The sequence below is a fragment of the Sturnus vulgaris genome, chromosome 4, assembly GCF_052056855.1.
Source record: "Sturnus vulgaris isolate bStuVul1 chromosome 4, bStuVul1.hap1, whole genome shotgun sequence".
Lineage (NCBI taxonomy): Eukaryota > Metazoa > Chordata > Aves > Passeriformes > Sturnidae > Sturnus > Sturnus vulgaris.
In genome coordinates this window covers 22,337,867-22,362,597 of record NC_142246.1, presented here as the reverse complement: position 1 = coordinate 22,362,597, position 24,731 = coordinate 22,337,867, and the positions used below count along the sequence as shown (strand labels likewise).

The window sequence follows — 24,731 nt, the reverse complement described above, 5'->3', positions numbered from 1 at the left end:
ATGTTGAAAAATTCAAAATCTCTAAGGATTTTGGGTCTCCGGTACATCAAAAACCCTCTGTTGAAAACTAGTTTTATTTCAGATTTTGTGACAAACCTAAAATATGCAGACTTTTTTGTAAATGTTTTAAATTGCTGGTTACACCACAAGGCTTCAGCTGACAGAGTTGTTGGAAATCTTTGAGATGTGAAATACAATCACTGGCTTTTCCTCTACGAGCTCCTAAATGAATGGCAGAAAGCTTCTTATTCCTGGATGTCTTATCCCAGGGGAAGTTCCAGCATTTACTTTCATTCTGGAGAGGGAATAAAAATGGAAATTTCTCATTAAACAAAAATTTTGCAGGAAATCAATTTGCAAAAAAAAAAAAAAAAAAATCCCTTACAATTTTTCCAAAAGAATACAGTTCAGCATTACCAAAAGTGAAAAGTTTCCTTTCGATTTGTAACGCAGCCCACTTGCTTGGTTACGAGTCATTGAACCTTTAAATTACACTGATTTAGAGTAGGAGGTTATCCTTTTGGGGCCTGATGCTTTCAATCCCAGTCCTATCCCTTGAGTCCTGCTATTTGATGGAGTGTATCTCCTTTAATCTATCAGTTATGTATTCCCCAGCTTGTACTGTAGGTCTTGCATCTCTACAATATTATGTGGTGACTACAGCTTCCGTAAGGAAGTGTAAAAAATGCAACTGTATACGCTGCTGCTCTGACTCAAAATAGAATACTGCAGATCAAATGAAAAAGAGTTAAGCCCATGTGAAGTGAAATATTTGTGATTTTCTTAATGGGAAGCACGTTTTTTACAAACTTTGGTCTTCCCTGTAAATAATTTCATTTTAATAGATTTGGATTTTATATGAAAAATCACCCTGTAAATAGAGGTTCTATAGAAGAATTTAATAGTCACAGAACTTCTTAATATTAAGCATGTGGTTGCAGGACTTCGAATAGAAAACAGTTTCCTAGAGTTACTTTGCATAGCTTCATCTCAGCAATCTTTGTTTACTATTCAGGCCCGTGTTCAGATTTCACAAAACCCTTTCCACATTTCTAGAGTGATGTTTACATTTGGGAGGGTGCTCCCCAGTCCTGCAGTAAGGAGCAGTGAGTATGGTATAGCTTTCTGTCTGCCATGGAGTCCATTGGGAAAGTGTAGTGTTGTGGTCCTTCTTCAAGTGTTCAACAATCTATATCCCTCCTTAGAAAGGCCACAGTTCTGTGACATGGAAAAAAAGAAATTTGTTTATGCTAGATCATCATTTGATCAGCTTTCTCAGTAGAGACCTTTCAAGGGAATGATAAGCATCCTCCCTCACTCGACAACATTCACAGCTTTTCCACTCAGATAACACGCCTTTTACACACCTACAACGTGGCTCACAGGCAGCTCTGGAATCTGTTTAACCATTTGTGAAGCAAAATTTGCACTTTGCAGTGCTGAGCATAGATGTCTGTCACAGTCCAGTCAGCAGATTCCCAAGTCCATGTACAGATTTCTTGGTGAAAAGGATATGTTAGGGAATTACGATTAGTTGCCCTTGAAAGGTGTAGCAGTGCTTTTAGACTGGTTGTCCAGTTGCCATGGCTTGCCATGAGAGCAGAGTAAGCATTCAGTTTTTGCTACTGATTCATCTCCACAGACAAGTTCTACACAAAATGCCTCTTTCAGGTGGAAGAATTTAATCTCAGAAGTCTGTTCCATGACCTGTTTTGTGGGTCAGATTGTAAGCATTTCCAGGAAACTTCTTAGTCTGGCCTCAGGGAAAGATCAAGCCCTAAATTTTGTCTGATATTTTTTCCTCTTTATATCAAAATGAACTTTTTCTTACCTGTATGTTTTACATTTCAATTTATTATGTTTTATAAGAAGTTTATGACTCTCTGATGTAGTGTTAATAAAAGGAAGATAATTGGCTTTGACATTGGAGCTTGGATTTTATTCTCTTTCCTGTCTGGAATCTCTTACTGAACCTTTTCTGAGGTCAACCTGCTGCTCTGTGAGCACAGGTGTCCTGTTGGAGCCATCAGAGTGCAGCTGTGCACTGGAGCAACTAAAGGCCATATTTTGTTCTCTATACATAAGGATTTATGATCATATTGCTCCAGTTGCTCATAATGGGAGTTAGATACAAAATTTTCCCTTTATAGAGATGCAAGGGTACTACTAGAACTGGAAACATAGCTATAAAACTATAGGTTAGTGCTGCATTAGGTCTGGGAAGTGGTTATTCATAAATACATATTTCATGTTGGGGTCACACACATTTTTTTATTCTTGTTTTTTGTATGCTGAAAATGTAGTTCAAAGTTAACACAAGTAAAGATTTGCATGATAAAGCTCTACTGTAATGTGGAAGACAAATCACACAAATTTATAACTATGTGATTTTTGCTGCTTGCCAGAACTGCATTAATGTACTCTAGCTACAGTACTTTGAAACTGAAATTTGACTATGAATACCAAACCCAAAGGTCATAATTAAAATCCATGTTTGTTGACTTAATATAAGAGAATGTGAAGGGTGTGGCTGGAGGATTCAGCAGCTTTTCTGTGTATTTTCACTCTGTGGTTTCAGTGTAATTTAGAAAGAAAGCTTTCATTTTGATTATAGCTACTTTACAACCTAATTGCATTGGACTGTTTCAGCTGCACTGTTCCAAGGCTGAGTTCCCTCTCCAAACAAGTTTTCTCTTCTTTTGAAGAAGCATAAATGTGCTTTGTCTTCTTTTGAAGAGCAGTCAGATTAGAGCAACTTTGAAACAGGAATGTGACTAGATACTATCACAAATTCCAGTTACTGTGACAAGAGTTTTAATTCAATTCAGCAAATAAAATCCAGCATCTAGGTTGTGGGAAGACTCTGTGCTTGCTTTCTCTTACATATGATGCATTCAACATCCTATCATAACCCTCGAGAAAAAAAACACAAGTGCATTTCATCATAAGACAGTTGGGCTATGCATTGCATGATGCTTCTATGCACATACTTATCCATGTGTTCCGTGGCTGTCTGTCTAATATGCACTCTTTCTTTTACAGCTAACACTGTAATAGTGTCATGCATGGATACCTGCTCATCAAGTAACACCACTTTTCCACTTTGTACTTTTAACAATTCTTACAAAACATCAGTGCAACAAGGAAGAGAAAACCAGACTACTTTGCTGAAGGTCATTGTAAATAATTTCAATTCCCAAAATATTCCATGTATTCGCCAGTTGTCCTGGAGGGAAAAACAGTCCTACCCTAAACAGACAGAGTGTGAATCCAAGAGGGATGTGAATGTTGATCATCAAGGATCAGGGTCAACACCTACAAAAAGTAAGTGGGTTAAGAGAAATACTTGATTTTGAAGTAGCTAATTAAAAAATAAAAGACAAGGTTTTTTTGGTACTTAGAAGAAAATTGTATGCTCCTGGTTCTCTATGGTCTTTGCAAGTCTATGAACAATGGGAGTGTTTAGCTTTTCTTTGCATGGCTAGAAAATGCAGATTTTGTGCCAAATTCTCAGTGGCATTCATTTCTGGTTGTCACTGAAACATGTTGGGAGTGAGTACTTTCTAAAGTACTAATGTATGTTGTACTTTCTGAAAATTTTTCAAGCTGAATTTGCTTTTAAATGTCATTGTGGAGCTCTACATTTAGATTGCTGGCATTATGAAGATAGGTTGTGAGCGAGTATCTGAAGAACTAATTCAGTAGGTAACTATTGCGATGGCGACTATGTAAGAAATAACCATTTTGGTGTTTGTAGTCTACATTATCCACAGCTGTGTAGTATCAGAAATGGCCTTACCTGTTTTATAGAAAGCAGCACTGACTAAGGAATGGCACAGGAATACAGAGGAGAGGTAGCAACACCCACATCTTTTCAGAGCAGCAGCAGCACATTCCTTCTGTGGCATATACACTTGCAAATATCTGGAAAGTTTGAGGAAGAGGACATCTCTTTCTAACATGGTCAGCAACAGGGGCAATAGGCCAAGTCCTGTATATAAGAAATTCAGTTCTTTTCCAACTACGTATTTTCCTTATTGTAAAATAGCTGTCTTAATAAGTATGAAAAATAAGAAGTTATACCTGGACAACATCTGTTCTCAGTTATACCTGTACAACTAACACTTTTGACAATGTCTCAGTTGTTTCTTGTAAACATAGCACAAGTCTCACAGCTTGTGTGGTTTGAAGTGAAGCAAGGATTTCCTGCAGCTGAGAGCAGATAGACAATGTGTGCACTTCAAATCTCTATTATCATGTGGCTTTTGCCTGAGTTCTAGCCTTCTCATAGCCTGATTTTTACCTTTGACAGCTGACAACAAAAACAGCAACGACAAAAATGGTGGCAGTAAAGCAAAAAAGCGTTATACTTTGCAGGGAAATGTATATAAGATATATAAGATAAACAATGCTCTTGAGATCTTCAGATCTTCTTCTTGCTCTTTGGTTCAACGTAGCTTTGCACAGTATACATTTCTCCTTTTTTTCAACGTCAGTGATGTAGAAACCTTTATGTTCTTGCAAATATGACAGAGAATTGACGGTTCTTTTAGAGAGTTGCTTCTTGGTCTACCACTTGTGTAACAGTTTTGTTTTAATTTTTATTTCCAAAAGCAAAAGGCTCGCTTGAAGTGAAAACAGAAAATGTTACTTATTTTTATAAATATTTTAATTTCACAACGGTTTCCAAGAAAGAAGTGGAGCATAATACGAACTACTTGATGGAAATCCACATCAACAATTCTATAGTCAGAGGACGAAATGCAGCCGACGAACAGCTAAATCATTCTTGTCTCTTGGCAATGATGGAAGACCAAAATGACTGTATAAATATTTCACTGCAGCTGAAGTCTTCCAAGGAATGTAAGTTACAAAAGAGAGTCAGACTGGAAATCAAACTAGAAACAACATAATCTTGCAAAAATCTCAAGTAGGTAGTTCTCTGCTTCCAGAAACCATTTGAAAATATTTAAATATTTCACAAGAAAAGAATATGGTTTTGAACATCCCTTATTAAAAAACAATCCATAGTAGGCAACTGATGACTTTTATACTGATTTTAAGCAGGTTTAATGGTGCCCTTTTTTTTTTCTAGAGGAAATAGAGCAAAGTAAAGATCTGTACATTGTATTTTGCTTAGCAGCAACAGACTCACACACTACATGTGACAAAACCTGGAAACAAAATTTTCCCTTTCCTGATAATGGCATAACCCTGTTGCCTTGGAGGTAAATTTAAAAATCCCTGTTAACTACTGTGGTAAAAGAAACAGGAGACAGGTTTGACCAATCTAATGCTGTACTGCAATAGCCTACTATATAGCCTCACTAAAGTAGGCTTAAAAGAAATTGTCAGCTGAACAAAGCTTAGATTTCCCCGAGGACAAACCTTACCTTTTTATATTTCTTTCTGTGCTGCAAGAGCTTTTTGTCTGATTCCCTGACCATAGTTAGGGTTTCCATTCTGTCTATATGCAACACTTGTCATTTGGAAATTGCTGAACTATTGCATTCATTTGGTTTTGCATGGCAAATGTATTTTTTGTTGTACCTTTGGAAAAAATATGTTTTTTAGAGTTAGATTTATATATGTTAACTAAATTCAGTGAAAATCCTAGAGAAGAAAGGGCAGCTTAGGATTGTTTTGGTTTTTTGTTTGTCTGGGATTTTTTTTAATAGGTGTGTCTAGCCATTAGAGGACCATAATTTGTAACTTGCCTTGCTAACTTGTGTCAGTGCTATGAGCTAATTACCCTTTGCTAATACTGATTTATCTGGGTAGTAGTAATCTCATATTAGCAACGAAAATTAACAATATGTCTTTTTTTTTCTCTTTACTTCAAAACAGCTAAAGAGGTGCTCAGGGCTTTTACCAAGCAAGGCTGATAATCAAGTCATTACAAGCCACTAGAAAACGGGGTAGAGTGCTCTATTTAAAAGGAGCCTAGATTCCTGTATAAAATATATTTTTAATTTTAAATTAGGAGGAATGACCCATGGGGTTATTGGCATTTGCCTCATGAGCTCTTGATGGAGAAGATACAAGGGAAGTTGGAGTAAGTCTAATTATACTGTTCTAAGTCAGGGAAAGGGAAACAGTGGTTTGGCTACAGTCTGTAATTTGGTTTTTTATGAGTTATAGTAACATAGCTGTTTCTTAAGACAGTTATTTGACAATTCTAAGGTATGCATTAACATGCAGCTGCCAAAGAAGTTTGAAAGGCCATTCAAACAACCACAGGGGGAAGTTCTCCACATAATTCCTTTGTTATATATAGTCCTAACTTGTACTAGTTATTGAACTAAATCCCTGTGGAATGTGGGTGCATTTCTGCAGCAGCCGATGTCTGAAAGAGCAGCCTACCTCCTGTATCCAGTCCCATGTGATTCTCCCTCAAGGCAACTTTAGTTAAATCAATTCCCTAGAGGGCTCCTCTTGGTGGCATTTCCTCACTTTCTTACAAAAAAAATTCTGTATGTAGAATCTTATCTTCTCTCATATAAGAAGACGGACCAGGAGATTAAGAATGCCAGTACAGGCCAGTGTTGGATAGTGGACCAAGTCCTTCCATGCTCTATCTAAGCAAAGGGGACATGTATTACCCTTCTTCTACCTTAAATATAAATGTTGATCTCTGAAGCATTTTCATTGGCTGAGTTGAAAAGTTTTCATTCACTTAGTCATCCGTATCTATTTCAGCTATTTCGTATCTATTAAGGGGAGATTATAGATATATAGATATAGATATAGATATAGATGTAAAAATACAGGCAAAAATTAAGCTAAATTCTAGACAGGAAACTTAACATCAAAAACCAAAGAAGCCTGAAAGAAAAAGGCATAATATCTTCTTTGTTTTGTTTTATTTTGTTTTTTATTTTTATCTATTGGGATAGGAGCAATCAAAAAACCTACCAAGATAGAATGTTCTGCTTTTCTCTCCTGCCAGTAATTTGCTGCCTAATTTTCTCTATTGTACATTTTATGGACAGATCCGATGTGTATGATGAAGATCACTTGGCTCACTATGATTCCAGTGGTTTTTTTATTTGTTGTTTCTGTTGTCATCTACAAAATAGTCCAAGAAAATAAAAAGAACTGTAAGTAACGAAAAGTTAATCTGCATGAATTTAAACTTCTATAAACGTAAAAATATATTAATTTATAGCAACAAAACTGTTAATTATTACTGTAGCTCAGACACTGATATTTTGATTGTCAAATGATGAAAGCTTCTTAGAGACTGATCACAGTACTCAGATGATGACAGTATCACCTCTTACCTCTTTGGTGGATGCAAAAATTGTGGATGCAAATCCAAGTTAAATGTGGGGCTTTTGATAGGTGATTGGTGGCTTAGTGATATGAACTTCTGGTTTCACACTGATTTCAGTAGATGGAACAATTACTGTTAAACTTTGTGGAAGGTTTTAAGCAGAAATGCCAATGATCAGTATAAGTGAATTGAAATATCCTTTCCTTCCTGAAGATGATTTATTTAGGTGACAGTCAGGAAAAATTACAGGATAGATATGAGGTGATATGCACTCATCTATCTGTCCTAAAAACTGGCTATTCAAATTCATTGGTGGTGTAATCCCATGCAGGGCAACCAAGGTATGCGTTCTTAAGCCCAGAGCTGAATTAAGCCCAGATAACATTTAATCTCTTTGCTATTATTTCAGCAAAGAAAACATTTCTGTGATTTCTGAACCATCACTATTGACTATTCCAAGTAATTAGAAGTTTACTATGAGAGAACTTGCTATTGTTACCACAATATTCCTTCAGCCAAGACAGTTCTTCTCTTGGGATACAGGCTGAAATCAGATTTACAGTATTTTCTCTAGCAATATACAATGAATAAAACAGGAATTAAATTGTGGGAGTACCCTGAACTTGAGACCTTTGAGCAAGCAAGATAAAGTCCTCTGCACAAAAGCAGTGCAGAAAATTGACCACTTGTCAGCTGCTCGTCCTTGTTTCTGTTCCCAAGTCAGAGGTAGGTGGTACCAGGAGGACATTACCTTTTATCACTGTGAAAAGACTATTACTTAAGCTGTTACCTGATGGAATAACTCCTAGGTGCTTTTCACAGCAGTTTCCAGGGACATTCTGCTTGCATCAGCCCTGAGCGGACAGAATGCGTCCAGGAAACCAGCATTTAGTTATTATTCCCAGACAGGTGTCCATTCCCCCTGCAGTTCAGAGGTGCTGAAAGAAGACCCTGGGCACAGGGGTAGTAAAACCGATAAGAAGCCATATCCATTCCCCTGATCATCCTTACTGTATGCACAGGTAGTTTTGTATCGAAGGAGCAATAGCAATCTAGCTTTAATCATAATTGAACTGAAGGAAGAATAGTCCCCACACACAAAATGTTTCCGTAATTTTTTTGCATCATGTAAATACTTTAAGCATATATATTTTAATGAATAAGCAAAATAATTGCTTGAGATGTCAAGTTTGTACCCTCTGCACCCCAATGAAAGGAACTCCTTACTAGATTATGTTGCTTAAAATGCATGATATTTTACTTATTGCTAGAACCAATTTCTGAGACCTATTTCATGTACATAAAATCTCACAAAGGATAAATTAGGATTTTATAAGTGGGGTATTAAGTGCTCTAATTTAACGGACTTTTATGCATAATTTGAAAACTAGTTATAAATGTCATGTGTCTGATTTTTCTATGCTATGAGTCCTAACATTCTATTTTTAATGTAGAACCGTAAGTAGTGATGATTAATGATTTAGTACGTTTATTCTTAAACATCACTTTTTTATTAAATTCAAGTTTTCAGAATCACCGTGAACACAAACAGGGAGGAAAAGACGCCCTTTTGAGGCTTCTAATTACTTGCTAGCTTCAAGGATACATTTCCTGCTAATTAAGGAAAAGTGGGTTTATCAGTAAATGTGTAATATATAACATTATAACCAGCATTATTATGTTACTGATAAAAACAAAAGCATATAAAATATAATTATAAAAATAAAACTTAAGGTTTATGTGTATATATTCAGATGTCACCTTTCATTGCAAGTCTGTACACTCATTTTTTCAGTGGTGCTCAAAGAATAGAGCAGAACATTACTATGCTCCTAAAACAGCTGTTACGAATTTTTCCAGCCATAATTCAGTTAGTAGTTTTTCTTTTCATTTCTGAGCACCACTGAAAGCTATTAAGAAATGTGGAATTATTCATTTCCTCTTGAGACCTTGCAAAATATTCTGCTAGGTAGATTCTGAGACTCTCTGAATCATAAAGCTGTTTTCATGAGTGTATAAAATAAAATATCCAAATAAACTTGGTGGAGGTTACAATAGGTTCATGACAAAGGCCCTAACCTAAAAATTAGTTGTTTTGCCTTTTCCCTTCCACTCTTGTCTCAGGAACTTCCAGAGCTTCCTTTGACATTAACTGTTATAGTGTATGCTTGGGGCTTCAGCGTTTTAGATCTCCACTGGCTATTCATAAAAATAAAATCATGACCTAAATAATTTTAACTTAATGAATTTTTAGTGTTCTCAAAGGAAAAGGATAGAAATAAATTCTGTTACTTAGAATTGGAGTGAGACTGTTACCAGAAGCTGGCTGAGTCCTGGACTGCAGTCACTGCTGAACAGGACTTACCACAACAGCTGAACAAGTGTCTGCAATAAACCCACTGAGAGCACAGCATGTAGAGAGCAGCAGAAGGATGGACAGACTGAGAGTTTATGAACTGAGTGCTGAGGAATAGCCAGAGGTGCCTGATCCAGCTCTAGCTTTATCACTGGTGTGGAGCTTGCTCTAGACTCGGCTTTCCAAGATGAACACCTCACACTAGTAAGGAATCTGTCAGCTTCCTAGGATGCCAGTGCACTCCATCCTTGCTACTCCACTGTCAGCAGCGAGAGTGTACTGAAACCTGTACTGAAAGATGTACTTTTCTTGAGATCCTTCCAAAATTTGTTCAATTTGTGTAGAAAAGGCAAGGAATAACTTGAAAGGGACAAACCTGAATGAAATTTTTAGAAAATTTCAGGAAAATTCAAATCATCTGGCCTTTGGTTGTTCTCATCACCTTACTCCAATACCTCCCTGATTTTTTGAACACTTTCCAAGATGTTCAACAGTTTAGTAACAAGGGATTTACAAGCTTTCCTTCTAATCAGGGCTGATGCTAACACATTTTGTTTAAAGCAGATTATAAACACAGAGTAGCAACATCAGTTTCTACTGTTCTAAGAAGAAAAGGTTCCAGGCATGCAAGTAGAACTGTATCTGCTACTAAAATTCATCCTTTTCCTGGTAAGTAATATAAAGGTAAAACAAAATTTAACAAATCTTGGGGCATGAGGAGGTCAAGAAAGAACTTTTAAGACTTTCCTGTCAAGAGATGCTTTGCGTTTGTTTCAGAGTTACCTTGGTTCTATACCAATTTGATATAGCTTAGGTTAAGGAAACACTTTTTTATTATAAAGAAATAAACCTGACAACAAAACTCTAAGAAAACTTATATATATCATGTGGGACTGCATCTCCTAGTCTTCCCAGTGTGTTGCATTAATGACTTTGGAGTTTTAAATTTTTGGTTGTGTTGTGTGCTAGTTTTGAGGTTTGGCAGCTGAGTGCTTTGTGTGTGTATGAAAATTATACAGACATGTACACATGTGTATGTATGCTCTATGTGTTTGTGACTCCTGGTAAAATTTGCTACCAAAGTGTGGAATGAATGGCTGTAGCAGACTCAAAAAATTGTTTTGCTGGCACTTCATAGCCTATTTCTAGGGTCACATTCCCACAAAATGCAATTTTTGAGTTTCAGATAGGTAAACAATTGTGGTCTTCAGAGAGTGTAGTATGTTTAGCACAGATAAATTACATAGCATGGCCAAACTCAAAGTTTGTATTCTAGAAAACTGGATTTGGCAAGAAGTATCTGTGTGAGTGCCAATTACCAGTTGTTGCTGTGGGTGTTACTGACATTGCTCAAAGAGTGAAGTGTTTTAATAAATTTAATGGATTCTGGTTTTGTGAATGGAACTATATCCATAAAAAGATTAACATATGGAACATATAGAATAGTAGCTCTGAATGGCAAACTAACTTCCCTTCAAAACAAGAAAAATACAAAGCCAGCAAATGAAAAAAATGGTTTTAAATTTGACTAGGCTTAAGTACTTCGCTTTTTGTCTTGTTAGTTTTTCAGGAGTAAGAGGAGACTCAATAATTTATGTCCACAACTCAGTATTTCATGGCATTTCAATTTTACCTAGAAAAGAATGAATAGCTTCTTGTCTGTCTGAACTCTCCTGTGAGTACAATTTATGCTTCTTGCTCTTAAAGCACTGGCTACATCTGAGGTATATTTATGAGCTCATTATTTTCATTCTGCTGGAAAGGAATTACTTTTCTGACATCTATTGTTTTGAGTAGCTTCACTCATATCATACCTGTTTAATCATAGGTTCAGAATGGCATTTTTAATGTTGTATATCCAAGGCATTTTTGATGATGGGGTCTTATGGAAATTCAAATCTGGTTTTGCTAGATTTTACTGAAGAGAAAGGAATCCCTTATTGATCTGTCATTCTCACTTCTAAGTGCCTCCCACTACAATTGATCCATGTAACCCAGAAAGATACTTAGTTGCATAAACTGCTATAATGGCGTTTATTTTAATATAAAATTCCTTGGTTTCACACACCAGAATTTCAGTCAATCCAATCAATTTCACAGTTTACACCAATATAATTTAAAGTGGAATCAAATCCATATGAAGAGTTTATTCTTTCCACAGTTGCTAAGCTTAGGATTTGCTACCATGATAATGGATTATAAATAGCTACAGATGACTTTGTTGACAGGCCTTGACAATATTTTCACTATAATTAGAGCATAGCTTGCAATCTTGAAAAAACCATTGAGATCCACTGAAGACAATACAATCACCCTGGAAACACAGTAATGAGTACTTGAGAGGATGTGACAGTACATTATATAGATGAAAAGATGTGTAGGTACTACGAAAATGTTATTTGAAGTTAAGAAATTATAAGGGAAGAAAAAGAGGGAAGCCTATACTTTGAGAATGGGAGTGAATTCTTAGGAAGCTCAGTAAATTACTGGCTTAATGTCACTGTGGTCCTACAAGAAGGTAATTTACAGCATGGATGTCAGTTTTGTGTTAGCCAGTGTTAGTGGCTTTATATCCATGAATCATTGTCATTAAGTCCAGTGAACAGAGGAAAGAGGAGGAAATGTATGAAAGGATTCAATTTACAGCCTTCCAAATTCACAGTACTGCAAAGGATTAAGCACATATAGTGAGGAGCAGGGAGCTTTAAAGCCTTCTGGTCATAAATGTTGACTAAACATTGTCTGGACTGTTAAGGTAAAAAAGAATGCACTAGCCCATGGGTTGTATGTACAAAGCACATTTTCAAGACTTTGGAGCTGGTCCTGCCATTGCAGGACCGTAATGACTGTCCCTTGAATGGTATGAGCTGACATAAAAGAGCTGCCCTTAAATGCGTCCACAAGACAAGGGAAAGAAGAGAGGGTACAATTTTTTGGGCAGGAAGCAAGTATTCTCTAAGTGGCTGATCTGTATTTCCAGATACAGAGCATTTTCATCAAATAAAACTTGATAGTGATAACACATGGAAAATAACCCATTGAATCAACTTCCTTACTTTGCATTTACTACAGAGAATTTTAGTGGGATTCCCACATAAGAAAATTTTATTGCAATAATTTATTTGAAGAGCTTTATTAAAGTGAAGAGGCAGTAGAAGAGGTTTTAGAACAGCTTAATAAATTAATAATGGCAATTAGAAGGACTAGAATATATTCCCCACAGAGTTTTAAAGGAACTCAGATAGAAACTGCTGAATCGTCATTTGCAGCTCACTGCTTAAATCAGTCTCCAATGCAGATAAAGGGAAGAAAATTATATTTACCCTGCTGTTATTCCTCTTCCTTAGCTCATTTTCCCTGAACCACTTTGGTACCTCCTCCATTACTAGTAACTGAAAAAGTGTAGTTATTCTCATGTAGCTGTATCTTAAAAGAAAGGTAATCCTGGGCACATGGCACAAAATTGCTTGTTGGGAGCAGGCCATTGTGTGTGAACTGTATTATATTATTAAAAAAAAAAGAAAAAGCAAGAAAAAGTTGTAGAGGAATGAGATTGAACAAATCAGACCATTTAATACCTACGCTGAACCTGCCTAGTAGGGTCTGGAAGATTCATTAATATAATTAGATGGGTTATACTTGAGTGGGAATTTATATTTGAATCTTATCATTATAAATTCCCATTTAGACTTTTTCTTTTCCTAGAGTAAGAACAACATTCCTTGTTTATTTTTATTCTATTTTGAATGTCGCATAAGATGTGTTGGAAAAAAATGCTTGCTCTCATTCCTGTGCTAGAACAGGACAATGCAGACAGGGAATCACATTGTTAAAATCATCATGTTTTTACTCTACAGCCTGTGTGGGCAGCCTTAGTTCAAGCATAAGACCTTGTTCTACATTGCTCAAACACCATACTCATTTTCAGTGATAACTCCATCGGCTCATGGAGTTACAGTGTGGTTCATTGCATTTTAGGATACAAATACAAAACTCCTTGACTCACTTGTCTGGCTCACAGTAGTGGAAAGTTAATTCTGATGGATGATAGTTTTCTAACTCATTCCGAAAGAAGAACGTTGCAGGGTCATAGTGACAACCAGAATTCAGAGAATAAAACCTTAAGCTTCCTGGCCTGCAGTTGTTTCCTGGACTGTTTAGGGTTTGTGATATTCATAGCATTTGATTTAAGTGGGCTTGACAGCTGTAATTTGCACAGAAGAAACCACAAGACAAATACCCTCTCATTTGAATTTCTGTATTGTTTTCTGTGCTATTATATTAAAATAATAGTTCCTTTCCCACCAGCTTAGAGGAAATAGGGGAAATCCCATCATCTCTCTGATTTGTTGCTACGGCTTCATATTAGTTGACTTGTTGGAAATAGAAGCAAATGCTGACTCAGTAGTGTGAGGGCTGATATCCCAGTGGGTTCAGACTTACTCCTCCTTGTATTCTGCAATACATTTTCTTTTTGGCAAAGAGAACAGGCAAATAGATGCAAAGCCAAGAAAAGAGAAATTTATTTAATCTTGGCTAATCGAAACATCATCAATTTGGTGGTCCCTCTCAGTTCCTGACATAGCTGAATAATTCTCTTTCCCTCTGCAACTTACATGAATAATGCTGGTAAAAGCAAAACTACTCATAGTATTCAATATCTAACTTAAATATTTCTGAAACACAACATAGCCAAGAAAAATGTGAAGCCTTATTACCACCCTGGAGCTTTTAAAACTTTCTTTTCAGATAAAAAGGAGGATAAAAACTATAGGATGCAGGTAACTTTGGGGAGCTTTTTATAGCCTCTGTACACTTTTCATAGAGCTCTGATGCACAAAGGACCTTTTCTCTGCTCAGTTTGCATGCACGCAGAGCTCTGTTACACACAGGCATTGAAAGGTATATCAGCCTATATTCCCATTCTCTCCAGATTCATCCTGAGGGTGAAATGAGATCCATTGTTATTTTTTTTTAAAACTACTCCAATCTTATTTTGGCTTTGCTTTTCATATTCAGCTGCTTAAGTGCCAAACTCTACTTTTTAATAGCGTTTGTAAAGAGAGAAACCCAAATGATGTAGTCAGTGGAGAATGAACATAGTTAGATATAAGTGGCACAGTTTATCCTCTTGTTATCAGCTCAACAGAAACTCATTTGTAGGTTTACAAAAGTAATGGATAGTCAGGGACAGGATGGACCTGGAGTCAAAATATTTGTGTTCTACGGCAGTTCTTTGAAAAATGCATTGGATAAACAACTCTGTGCATTTGCCTGACAATGTTATCTCTGCATTTCCTTATCTGTATTCCACTGAGATACTGTACCAGGATTTGTCTGCTAAAGGCATCATTTCACCCCTTCCTGCTTCTGAGGTGTATGCTGTCATCTTTGTTGACAACTGGGTGATACCCAGCAGCTCTCCCTCTGTGTATGACAAGTGAGCTGAGGCCACAACACGTGTGCCTGTGGCAATCTGTGCTGCCCTTATATGAAAATGAGACAGGAAGTTCACACTCTAAATTTCCATTGTTTCTGCTTAAATGGCCAAATGTAGGGGTTTGTATTTTGGGGGACTCTTACCTAACACCAAATTTGCATGCTTTTAGATTTTCACTACAATTTATTCACAAATTTATGTTGCACAAATGTATTTATATACCTTCGAGCTGCTTCCCATACAGGGTTAGAATCAGCACATTGTAGTCCTACTAGTATTAAGAGAAAGTTAAATACAAAATATGGTTAGTACTTTCAGTACTGTCCATCTCTGTCTTGTTTTCAGGTAGGTCTCAATTATTTTCAAACCTGCATATGCCAGTCCAACACTCTGCAGATATATTTGCTGTTAATAATGTGGATAAAAATTACTTTAATTTTCAATAGTGAAAACCAGCAAACAACAGATTCCAGTTCCTGCACAGACCACAGAGATACTGCCTGTAATTCCTGAATAATACAATTGTCATGTGGATCAGCTGTAGAAGGTACGTAAACATCTTACAACCCTGATTATTCTGCTTTGCCTCACATATTTAGAATTAATAGTGTGGATATCTGCACAAAATAAATTATTAGTTCTTCAAGCCAAGCATATGAGATGAAAGACTGGATAATGTGCTTTGTGAGAGCTAGGTGACATGAAAAGAGAATCAGTTTTACTTCTGCTACCAAAAGTGATCTATAATCATATGTGTTAGCCTAATAAACCCTGTGGGTCCCTGCAGACCTTAGTGCAAATTCTGACACCTTTTTTCTGGTGTAAAATATTGTGTCCTAGACTTCAGCATTGTGCTGACATTTGTTTCTGACAAGGGCAGAGGAAAAAAGCAATTTGCATATGATCTTTGAAGAAAATAAGTAACATTATGAAATTACTTAAGCAAAAGAAATTGATCGCTCTATTGCTCTTACACCAGTCAGAAGGAATGACAAGAAGCTGGTTTCTGTTCAGAACTAAAATCTCCCAGTCCTAACTTTCTTCAGCCACTATACTGCAGTAATTGCTTCAGGAATTCCAGATGTAAGGAAACAAATCTTCATAGAACTGTGCAGTAAGAGATATCTCTCCCTGAAAATATTTGTATTGTCTAGAAAAAGAACAGATGCTCCTTGAATAAGTAATACAGACTAATATTTCAAGTGCATAGACCAGGTATTGGCTACTTGCACACATGATATTATTGCGTATGGTGACTTTTTCAGGAAAAAAGATTAAGGAGGTCCTTCTTTTATATTTCTATTTAAATTTGATAGAGTTTTATTGAAAACTCATTATCATGTCATGCTATCCTTTTATTGTGTTAAAAAAATTATGTACTGAAGAACAGTTTGATTTTTTTGCTTTATGTGGAACCAGGAAGATTAAATTGTACATTGAGAACAGAGCAAAAGAAAAAATTTTGAACAGCTTTGCTGACAGAAGATGAGGTAATTCCATAGTAAATTAATGACTGAGCTAGATAATTTTTTTGTGTTTGAATGAGACTAGCCGGGTTATAGGATGGTATATTATAGTTATTAAAAACACTGACCCCTGTTTGAGTGATAGTCATTCATAGATGTTGTGATGACTTACAAAAATATTTAAAAAATGAGGATATCAGAAGACAGAAAGAGAGAAAATTACTTGGGAACTCTGTGACATAACTGAGAGCAGATCTCAGATCATCTGAGTTCAGCTATTTGCCATTTGGACTCAGTTTCTGAGTGAGCAGATGCTTTCCAGGCCCATTAGCCTTTCTGTAGGGCAGCTTCTTCCTCTTCTGCAGGCATTCCTCCCAGACACTTCAGTACTACACCATTTATTTTGTAAATATCTGTCAATTGTCTCTCAAGCAAACCTTTATCTTCCCAAATCCACGTCTGCCAGGTACCTGCGCAATTTAACTTTTTTTTTTTTTAACTCTTGGGTTAAAATAAGACATTTCTAAGGTTGAAATAGGATGTGCTGCTAAGTAGGTGTTCACCCATATTCAGTGCCTTCATTTACACAGTATTGCAACTAATCATTAGTATGCTTTGTTAATTGTGCTCTTCTTCCAGGTATTGCATTCACCTAAAACTCATCTTTCAGAAGCAGGGGGAAAAAGTCATGGCTCATTCCCATACAAACTTAATTTTTGTCCCGCTAGAGGTGGGAGTTAACTGTTGGGGTGACTTTGCTTTTATTATCTTAACTGTTAGGAACTAAAGGATAGAAAGAAGAGATGGAACAGCTTTTCAGATTTTTTGGTTGCTCTGTGAGACAATATATGAGATTCAGGACACTTTGGGATTAATTATTCCCTTTCCTTAATCTCTGTGTGAATGACTGAAATAAAAAGATTAGGTATCTTCAGTAAGATCATAAACCTTTTCAGTGCTGTACAGAAGTAGGCTTGCTTTTCCAGTCTTCCTGTCAGAGGGACAGCTGGCAGTGAGGTGAAATCCAGATGTGATATATGGGAATAATGCTGAATATATTGTAAATTGTAATGTTACATGGCATTGTGTAGAAATCTTATTAAAGGATGCAGCTGCAGAAACTTAGATCTAGTTCTTGCCTTTCATCATGTTTTGTTTTGAATACATATCCTAAAGGAATAGTGCCTCAGAACTAAATAGTCTGTGAAAATAATAAAAAGTACCTTCTGCTTTAGGTTTGCTTTACTTCCTGCAAAAAACCCCCTTCTTCTGCCTTCATCTGATAAGGTCAGATCCAGGTCATTACTGCTTGTGTCTGTGGGTGGCTCAGTTCCAGGAAAGCTTGCTAGTTATGAGTGCTCATGGTAACTGAGGCTGGGGAAGGAAATTGTGATCTTCTTTTTGCAGAAGTGCTGGGTTCGTCTTTGTGAAGTCTCTAGAATGCTGCTAAAGGCTTGTTTGCTCAACGGGGAGAAGCTGTGTTACAAGTACTGCACATGAAAGATGAGTACTGAGGATGGAAAAATGCAAAAATAATCAAATTCCCAGAACTGCCAAAGACAGTTTTAGACTACATCAGCTTGATAAAGCGTGGGTTTTTCTCTGAAGGAGGAGGTGGGGTGGAGATGAGAAGTATGTACCAGGGAGCTTCTTGATCAAACCCATCATCTTTGTATCACTGACAGCTGCTCCCCTGAAGCGTGTGCATTTCAGACCACTGATACAAGAGCTTCAAATAAGGAAGGGTTCTAGGCAGAGCTAGAAACCTGAGAGAGCTCCGCTGGGGATACTGCTAACGTCTGCCCTTCCCTGCCTTAAACCTGTCTTCTGTCTGGTTGGTAAGAGTGACCTCAATGCCTGCCCTGGATCAGACAGGCAAGATGAGCTATACTTTTCCTAACTTCAGCCAGCTGGAGCTGCACTCAGAGAAATCATTAACCACAGCACAGAGTGTTTGATTTCTCTGTCAGGAGACTACCTACACAGTAGCTGTGGTAGGTGTAACAGCAGTTGTGAGGAGGAGGAATTGTAAAAGCAAGAATCACTCTGATCATGATCATTATAGCTAATGAGCTGGAGAACCTGCTGATGGCCTCAGAAGTGGCCCTTAACACAACATATTGAAAGATGAAAGGCTGGAAAACATTGTTTTTATCCACAGGAATGGTCAGGAGAGACCTAGTTGCCTATTCTTTGCTCCAGTCTGTAACAGTGAAGTATTGCTCTTACTAGTAGAGAGAGATACACAGCAATTCTCTGATATTTTTCTTTTTATGTCAAGAAAAAGACATTTCTTTCTATAAATGCATTTTAAAGTCTTTATGTTTAAGACAGTACTGTTGATTATAAAATAGATATATTGATAAATATGACTGTACATGTTTATCAATATATTTAGATCCAATTGTGTGGTATATCTATATATCTATCTGTGTGTGTACACAGAAATGCTCCCAAATGCTTTGTTATTCACTATTGCAATGACAGCTAATTCAGCTAATAAAAATGCACTAACTGCACTTGTGCCTTTGCCAAAGGTGAATCTTTTCAGCATAGATCACTTAATGTCTCTGTGTATTTTCACGGTAACTATTACAACTACACTTGAGTACCAAAGGTAAGAATCCTCTGTTTCTGCCATATTTCATTAAACTACCATATTAGCAACTGTCCTGGAAAAAAAATTAATGAGCCATGTCCCTCAAGTCCTGTAACACACTTTACATATGCCGTGGTTTAGGAATGGTATTTTCCAATTCAGTAGTCCTGCTAAAACCACACCACAGCTTGCTTCCCCTCCCCTCCAACTGGAAGCTCAGAAGGCAAAGATCATGGCTTGAGATATGAACAATTTAGTGCAAACAGCAATGAGATAAGAAAAAAATAACAAAAGGCATAGGCAAGGAAACAATTTACACAGAAAGCCTGGACAACACTGACTGGCTCTTCCCCACCAATTTTCTCCCCACTGGAAGGAACACCCTCCTCCTTGGAAGCAAGACTCTCTTATCCCTGCTCCTGGCAATGACTTGAGGTGATATAAAATAATCTCCTACCCATGCCCACACAGCTCCAGACTCATCCCCCCAGTTACTGTAAAATATTAACTCTGTCCTGGCCAGAACCGGGACAGCATATGACAGCTGTCAATGTATATTTCCTTAGTGCTGTCAGAAGGTTGTGACATTAATTACCCTAATTTTATTAGAATGGAAGCATGAACATTTTATTTAGGGCAAATATTTGCATTCAGAATCAATGCTGTTCAGGTAAGAGCATGCTAGAATAAGGTTCTGGAGACACGACTTTTCTGTGTCTCCTAGTGACACCTCATTCCTAATTTGCATGGTGGTAAGAAAGAACTGTTTATCCTCAGCTAAACAGAGATTGCATAATGCTTTTAACAAAGCTTTACTTGCATCAACTGGTACTTTTAAGAACACTACTTGCATTAACTATTATTTTCAGCAGCTGTAAAATGCTGTGTGATGTACATCCAGTTTGAGAAACCATGAGGACTAACACTTCTGAATGTGCTTGATTCAATGGCCATTCCCTAAACAGTGGGGGCAAAGAATAATTGAAGTAAGAAATAAAAGTGCACAAGTAAGAGCCAAATCACCGTATCCATATATAGGATGAAGGCGTTGGAGCAATCAGAGATATGTTTTGTTGATGGTTATCCCTGAAATCATTGTTGAATAGTGAAGGTTTTGGCTAAAATTTCCCTTGGAGGCTAAAGAAGCCTGCCTTAAGGTCTGTGTCCTGCCCTTTGATGATCTGTCTTTCCCACGTGGGGTGCGGCCACGTGGAGTCCGGGCAGACTGTGCAGAGCTCACTGGCCTCTCTCACATCAAAGCTGCACTTCAGTCTTAGAGTTAGGGCAGAATAAAAGCCTCATGTTTGTAGCATGAAAAGAAACTGTGAGCCCTCTCCTGCAGTACCACTGTCCTCTGCCTGTTCAAGGGGAAGCTGCACTGTATTCTCTGAATCAAAGGCAGCATTAATAGATTTCATGAATGACTAGGGACAGAACAGTGTTCTATTTGGGTGTCCTGTCCATCATACAGTCACCCCAAGACATTGGGGAACTTAGAGACAGACACCTGACAGTTCTTGGATGAAGCGCTTCTATTTTATGAGGAAAGAAAGAAAAAGAAAGAAAGAAAGAAAGAAAGAAAGAAAGAAAGAAAGAAAGAAAGAAAGAAAGAAAGAAAGAAAGAAAGAAAGAAAGAAAGAAAGAAAGAAAGAAAGAAAGAAAGAAAGAAAGAAAGAAAGAAAGAAAGAAAGAAAGAAAGAAAGAAAGAAAGAAAGAAAGAAAGAAAGAAAGAAAGAAAGAAAGAAAGAAAGAAAGAAAGAAAGAAAGAAAGAAAGAAAGAAAGAAAGAAAGAAAGAAAGAAAGAAAGAAGAAAAACTCAGTGTCTTAAAGCCAGCTGATGTGGACTTTTTTTTTCTTGAAAGTGCCCAGTGTGATGGTCTGAGCTGATGCTAGATCAAATTCACACAAACTGGTCAATTTACTGCATCAATCTCTTTGACAATCAATGCCCCAAGGACAATATACAAGAATCTTGGTATCCCATTAATTCTTTTAATAAAACTGGTAGACATGTCAAAGGCTGCATAAAAGCTAATCAAAGTTCCACATCAGCAACTACCAATGATTTTTAGTACACTGCCTTTTGCCATCTGTCTTTGTAAAGAGCTTTGAGATCCTTGAACATATAAGTTGCTTCACATCTCTGTATTTCTTTCTGAGTGACAGTGTAGCTGTACGGTTAAATAAGACAAGTTGGTCTCCAGTGAATATAGAATTTAAGGCACAATCTTATCTTCAGGAGAAATGGATTATAAAACCGGAACGTAAGGTAGATGACAGGTAACTGGCAAGGACAACACATGGTGTATGGCTAAAAAGATGAAAACCTCTGTCAAAGAAATTGAAAAATAGAAGAATTTGATGGGTCCCTTTCCTCTCTTACAATATAAGAAACATGTGGGCATGAAACCTCCTATGGGTGCAAGGGTTGGCACAAGAGATCAACAAGTGTATGAGAGGCTGAGTTATCCAGCAACATTCAGACTATCATCGCCATCATTGTTTCCTAATGAAACACTCTTATTGGAAATTAGAAATTTGATTGTGCATATCCCAGTTTAATGCCAGGAAATTTGAGTGCAGGTATACCTAGGGTATTACCTGGGCTTTGGCTCACGCTGCTGATGCCTTCCTGAAGAGGTCTTTAAATACCATCATTGCTGAACTTAGTAGCACAAGCAGAAAGTGCAACTAAAAATATTCTTTGCCTGTTTTCCTTATGTGATTGTGGCTTTACAAAAATGTTTTCATATTTAAAAGAATCTCTCATCTATCTTCAAGCAAGGCACCCACACAAACAACAGAAGATAGAAATTATGCAGAGAATACAGTGAAACTCATAAGACATTCTAGCAAAGGCATGTAATGAGTGAGCTCAGGAGTCAGAGGAAGATTGCAGTTAAGCTGCTTTCATGCAGGATTTGTGAAGAACAGTGGGTGTGATTTTAAATTGCTGGGATCCTTCCAATTATCCTTTTGACAGTTTTTCTGAAAAGCCTAACTTCAGTGCTCTGAAGTGATAGCACTGTCATTATAGTTATCATAAAATTTGGTGTGAAGATGCTGAAGGGAGAAGTTCCTACTAGTACTGACCTACTGGCTTTGCAGGCTGGCCATTTTTGAAAGACTTCATTTTTTACACCATAATTCCCATTGATAACTATGATTCTATGATTTACCCTCATGCAACTTTAAATTGTTTTCAGAACTGTATGCACTCAATTACATATTTATTTTTAAAATATCATGAAAGGTTATTCCTCCTGTTTCTGCTTCCGTAAGAGATTCTAGTCTTACTTGTACATTAAAATGACAAACGCCCCTCAGCACAGAAGAGCTCACAGACTCAGATTGCTGAGCACATTCCAGAGTACTTGGCACAATTACTGGGTCCTGCACTAAATGCATGCCAGGATGTGTTTCTCTCCAAAAGAGACATTAAGAGTTTCCAAGGGAAGCACTCCTGCTTGCTGGCAGAAATGGACTATAAGGGGCACTGTGCGGGCTGTTTAAACCCTCTGCTCCATTAGCTGGCATCAATTTTTGATGCAGTGTATCCTGCCTACACTTGTCATTTTCTAGCTCACTTTGGCAGCTGCTGCCTCCAGTGTGATTTCACAGCCAAGGAATATTTCTGAACCCAGTTCCTATCATGTAAAAGAAAATGTAGACAGATGTTGTAATCAGGCCTGCAGCTATGGGAGCTACCAGTTTGGGTGACAAGCTATATTTGCTTTTTCACTCAGTGTGCAAGTTAGAAGTATATAAATCCTGTACTTTCACTTCACCTCCCTCTTCCCTTCTCTCAGCATTGTATAATTCCCTAAAATATAAGAAAACCTTGACTGGAATCTGTGAGCTCTGGGAGCTGCAATCCAAATTCAAAAGTGTCATTGATGGTTAGTGAGAAGCATTTCACTTGGGAATGTGGAAAGCAGCTTTCATTTAATTATTTCCAAATTTGTCCTGCCATCTAGCAGTATAGAATGAGAAATGCAGTTGGGTACAGAAAAGCACTTCAGCTCGGTGGATGTGGTGAACATTTCTGGCTCTGCCCACACTTCCATTGCCAGCTTCCCTGCAAGTGGGTAAGACCTGGTGAGCCTTGCTCAAGTTGCTGTACCACACTCTCGTGGTGCAGGTACCTGAGCCACTACTCAGCTGTCAGGTATCAGTCTCAGTCTTTTGCTCCAATCTGACGTGCATCATCTATTTTGTCTGCCTTTTAGTTACAATGTTGGTTTCTTTTGTAATAAAGAGGAGAATTCATTACTATGAAAGTCAAAATTATGACATTTGGGATGAATTAGAGAAGACTTAATCAACCTTCTCTTTTTTTTCTGATACTATATTCTTTAGTTTCAGGTATCACTCAATGAAATACCAGCACTTCTGGATGAAAGAAGACATATCATACACCACAGAAGAAAGCATCTCTATTTCCAGCTTGGGGAGCCACGTTATCCATCTTTTCATGGGAATGCCAATTATGCATTTTAGTTGAAAAGCTCGATTTTTTCCATCCTAATTACCTTTTATTAAGAAAATATGAATGATGGACAAACGTGTTTTGCTGCATAAACATCTTCAATAGCAGAGTATAAATTTCACATCTATTTTCTGTTCATTCAGGATTCATACTTAGTTATATGGTTGCGAGACAATCCTTGTGATAATTACGTTTTTTCATCAGGGCAGAAATTTATTTTATATATTCCATAGGATAAGAAGTCTGTATAAAGCTAGGAATTATTCTCTCATGAAATGAGCACAATTTTCAACCTACTTGCTATCTGCTCTAGACAACTAAGATGCCTAAAAGATACAGTTTCTGGCTGTTGAGAAGGGTGGCCAAAATATTACAGGAGGAAAGAATTCTGCAGCAAGCATGTTAGTTTCCACAATAAACCAGGAAGACCATTGTAATTTGTGCAATATCTTAATGGATGAAGAAAAAAAAGTGGAAAAATACTAATTTGGCTTCAAATCACAAAATGGTTATTGTAGATTTTTAACTCATTAAGACATTAAATGGGTTTGTACTTTTTGAGAAATTGCATTTCCATCATTTGTTCCAGCTTGGGTCATCAGCATTCCGACTCATTATCTCTTGGAACTTTTCCTTACTTTCCATTTACTACTGCTCCCCTGAGTGCAGTGGAGCTGTCTGGGCTGAGCAGGGTCCCAAACTCCTTTGGTGCTAACACTTGATTTGTGGGTACAGCTTAGCCATCAATTACAAGGCAGAAACAGAAATCACCAGGACTTCAGGCTCCCTTATGCTAAATCCATCAGACAAAACAGATTGTAAACTGCCCATTGCAAACATGATATGCAGCAATTTAGCATCCAGTTAATACTTCATTACCTGCATTCCTTACATTTATACAACCTTCCTCTCCTGAAGCTTTCTGAAATTGCATTTTCCAGTCTACACTGAGCAGTTCAGATTTAATAGGAATAGTTGTGAACATCAGCTTCTGAATGATTTGAGGGCATATGAAATTTTTTTGTATTTAGTTGGATAAGTCTGAAGCATTCGTTTCTATTGTTTTTTACTTTACCATCTTATTAAAAAAAATAAGAGAAAGATA

The 24,731-nt window shown here is 37.1% G+C and overlaps 1 protein-coding gene across 5 annotated transcripts in view; it reads left to right on the top strand.

Annotated features, from left to right (window-relative positions):
- Window positions 1-24,731, top strand: part of TMEM156 (transmembrane protein 156) — a 41,938-nt gene extending 17,207 nt beyond the window's left edge. For 2 of the 5 annotated variants that reach the window (XM_088163279.1, XM_088163276.1), the window contains exons 2-7: window positions 3,043-3,324; window positions 4,615-4,863; window positions 6,993-7,100; window positions 10,197-10,301; window positions 15,519-15,619; window positions 23,503-24,731. In XM_088163279.1, coding sequence (XP_088019405.1) covers window positions 3,066-3,324; window positions 4,615-4,863; window positions 6,993-7,100; window positions 10,197-10,301; window positions 15,519-15,589 — 792 coding nt within the window. In that variant the 5' untranslated portion in view covers window positions 3,043-3,065 and the 3' untranslated portion in view covers window positions 15,590-15,619; window positions 23,503-24,731. Of the gene's footprint in view, window positions 1-3,042; window positions 3,325-4,614; window positions 4,864-6,992; window positions 7,101-10,196; window positions 10,302-11,194; window positions 11,308-15,518; window positions 15,620-17,945; window positions 19,058-23,496 lie in introns of those variants that run through there. The other 3 variants (XR_015803072.1, XM_088163277.1, XM_088163278.1) reach the window with 3 other exon arrangements.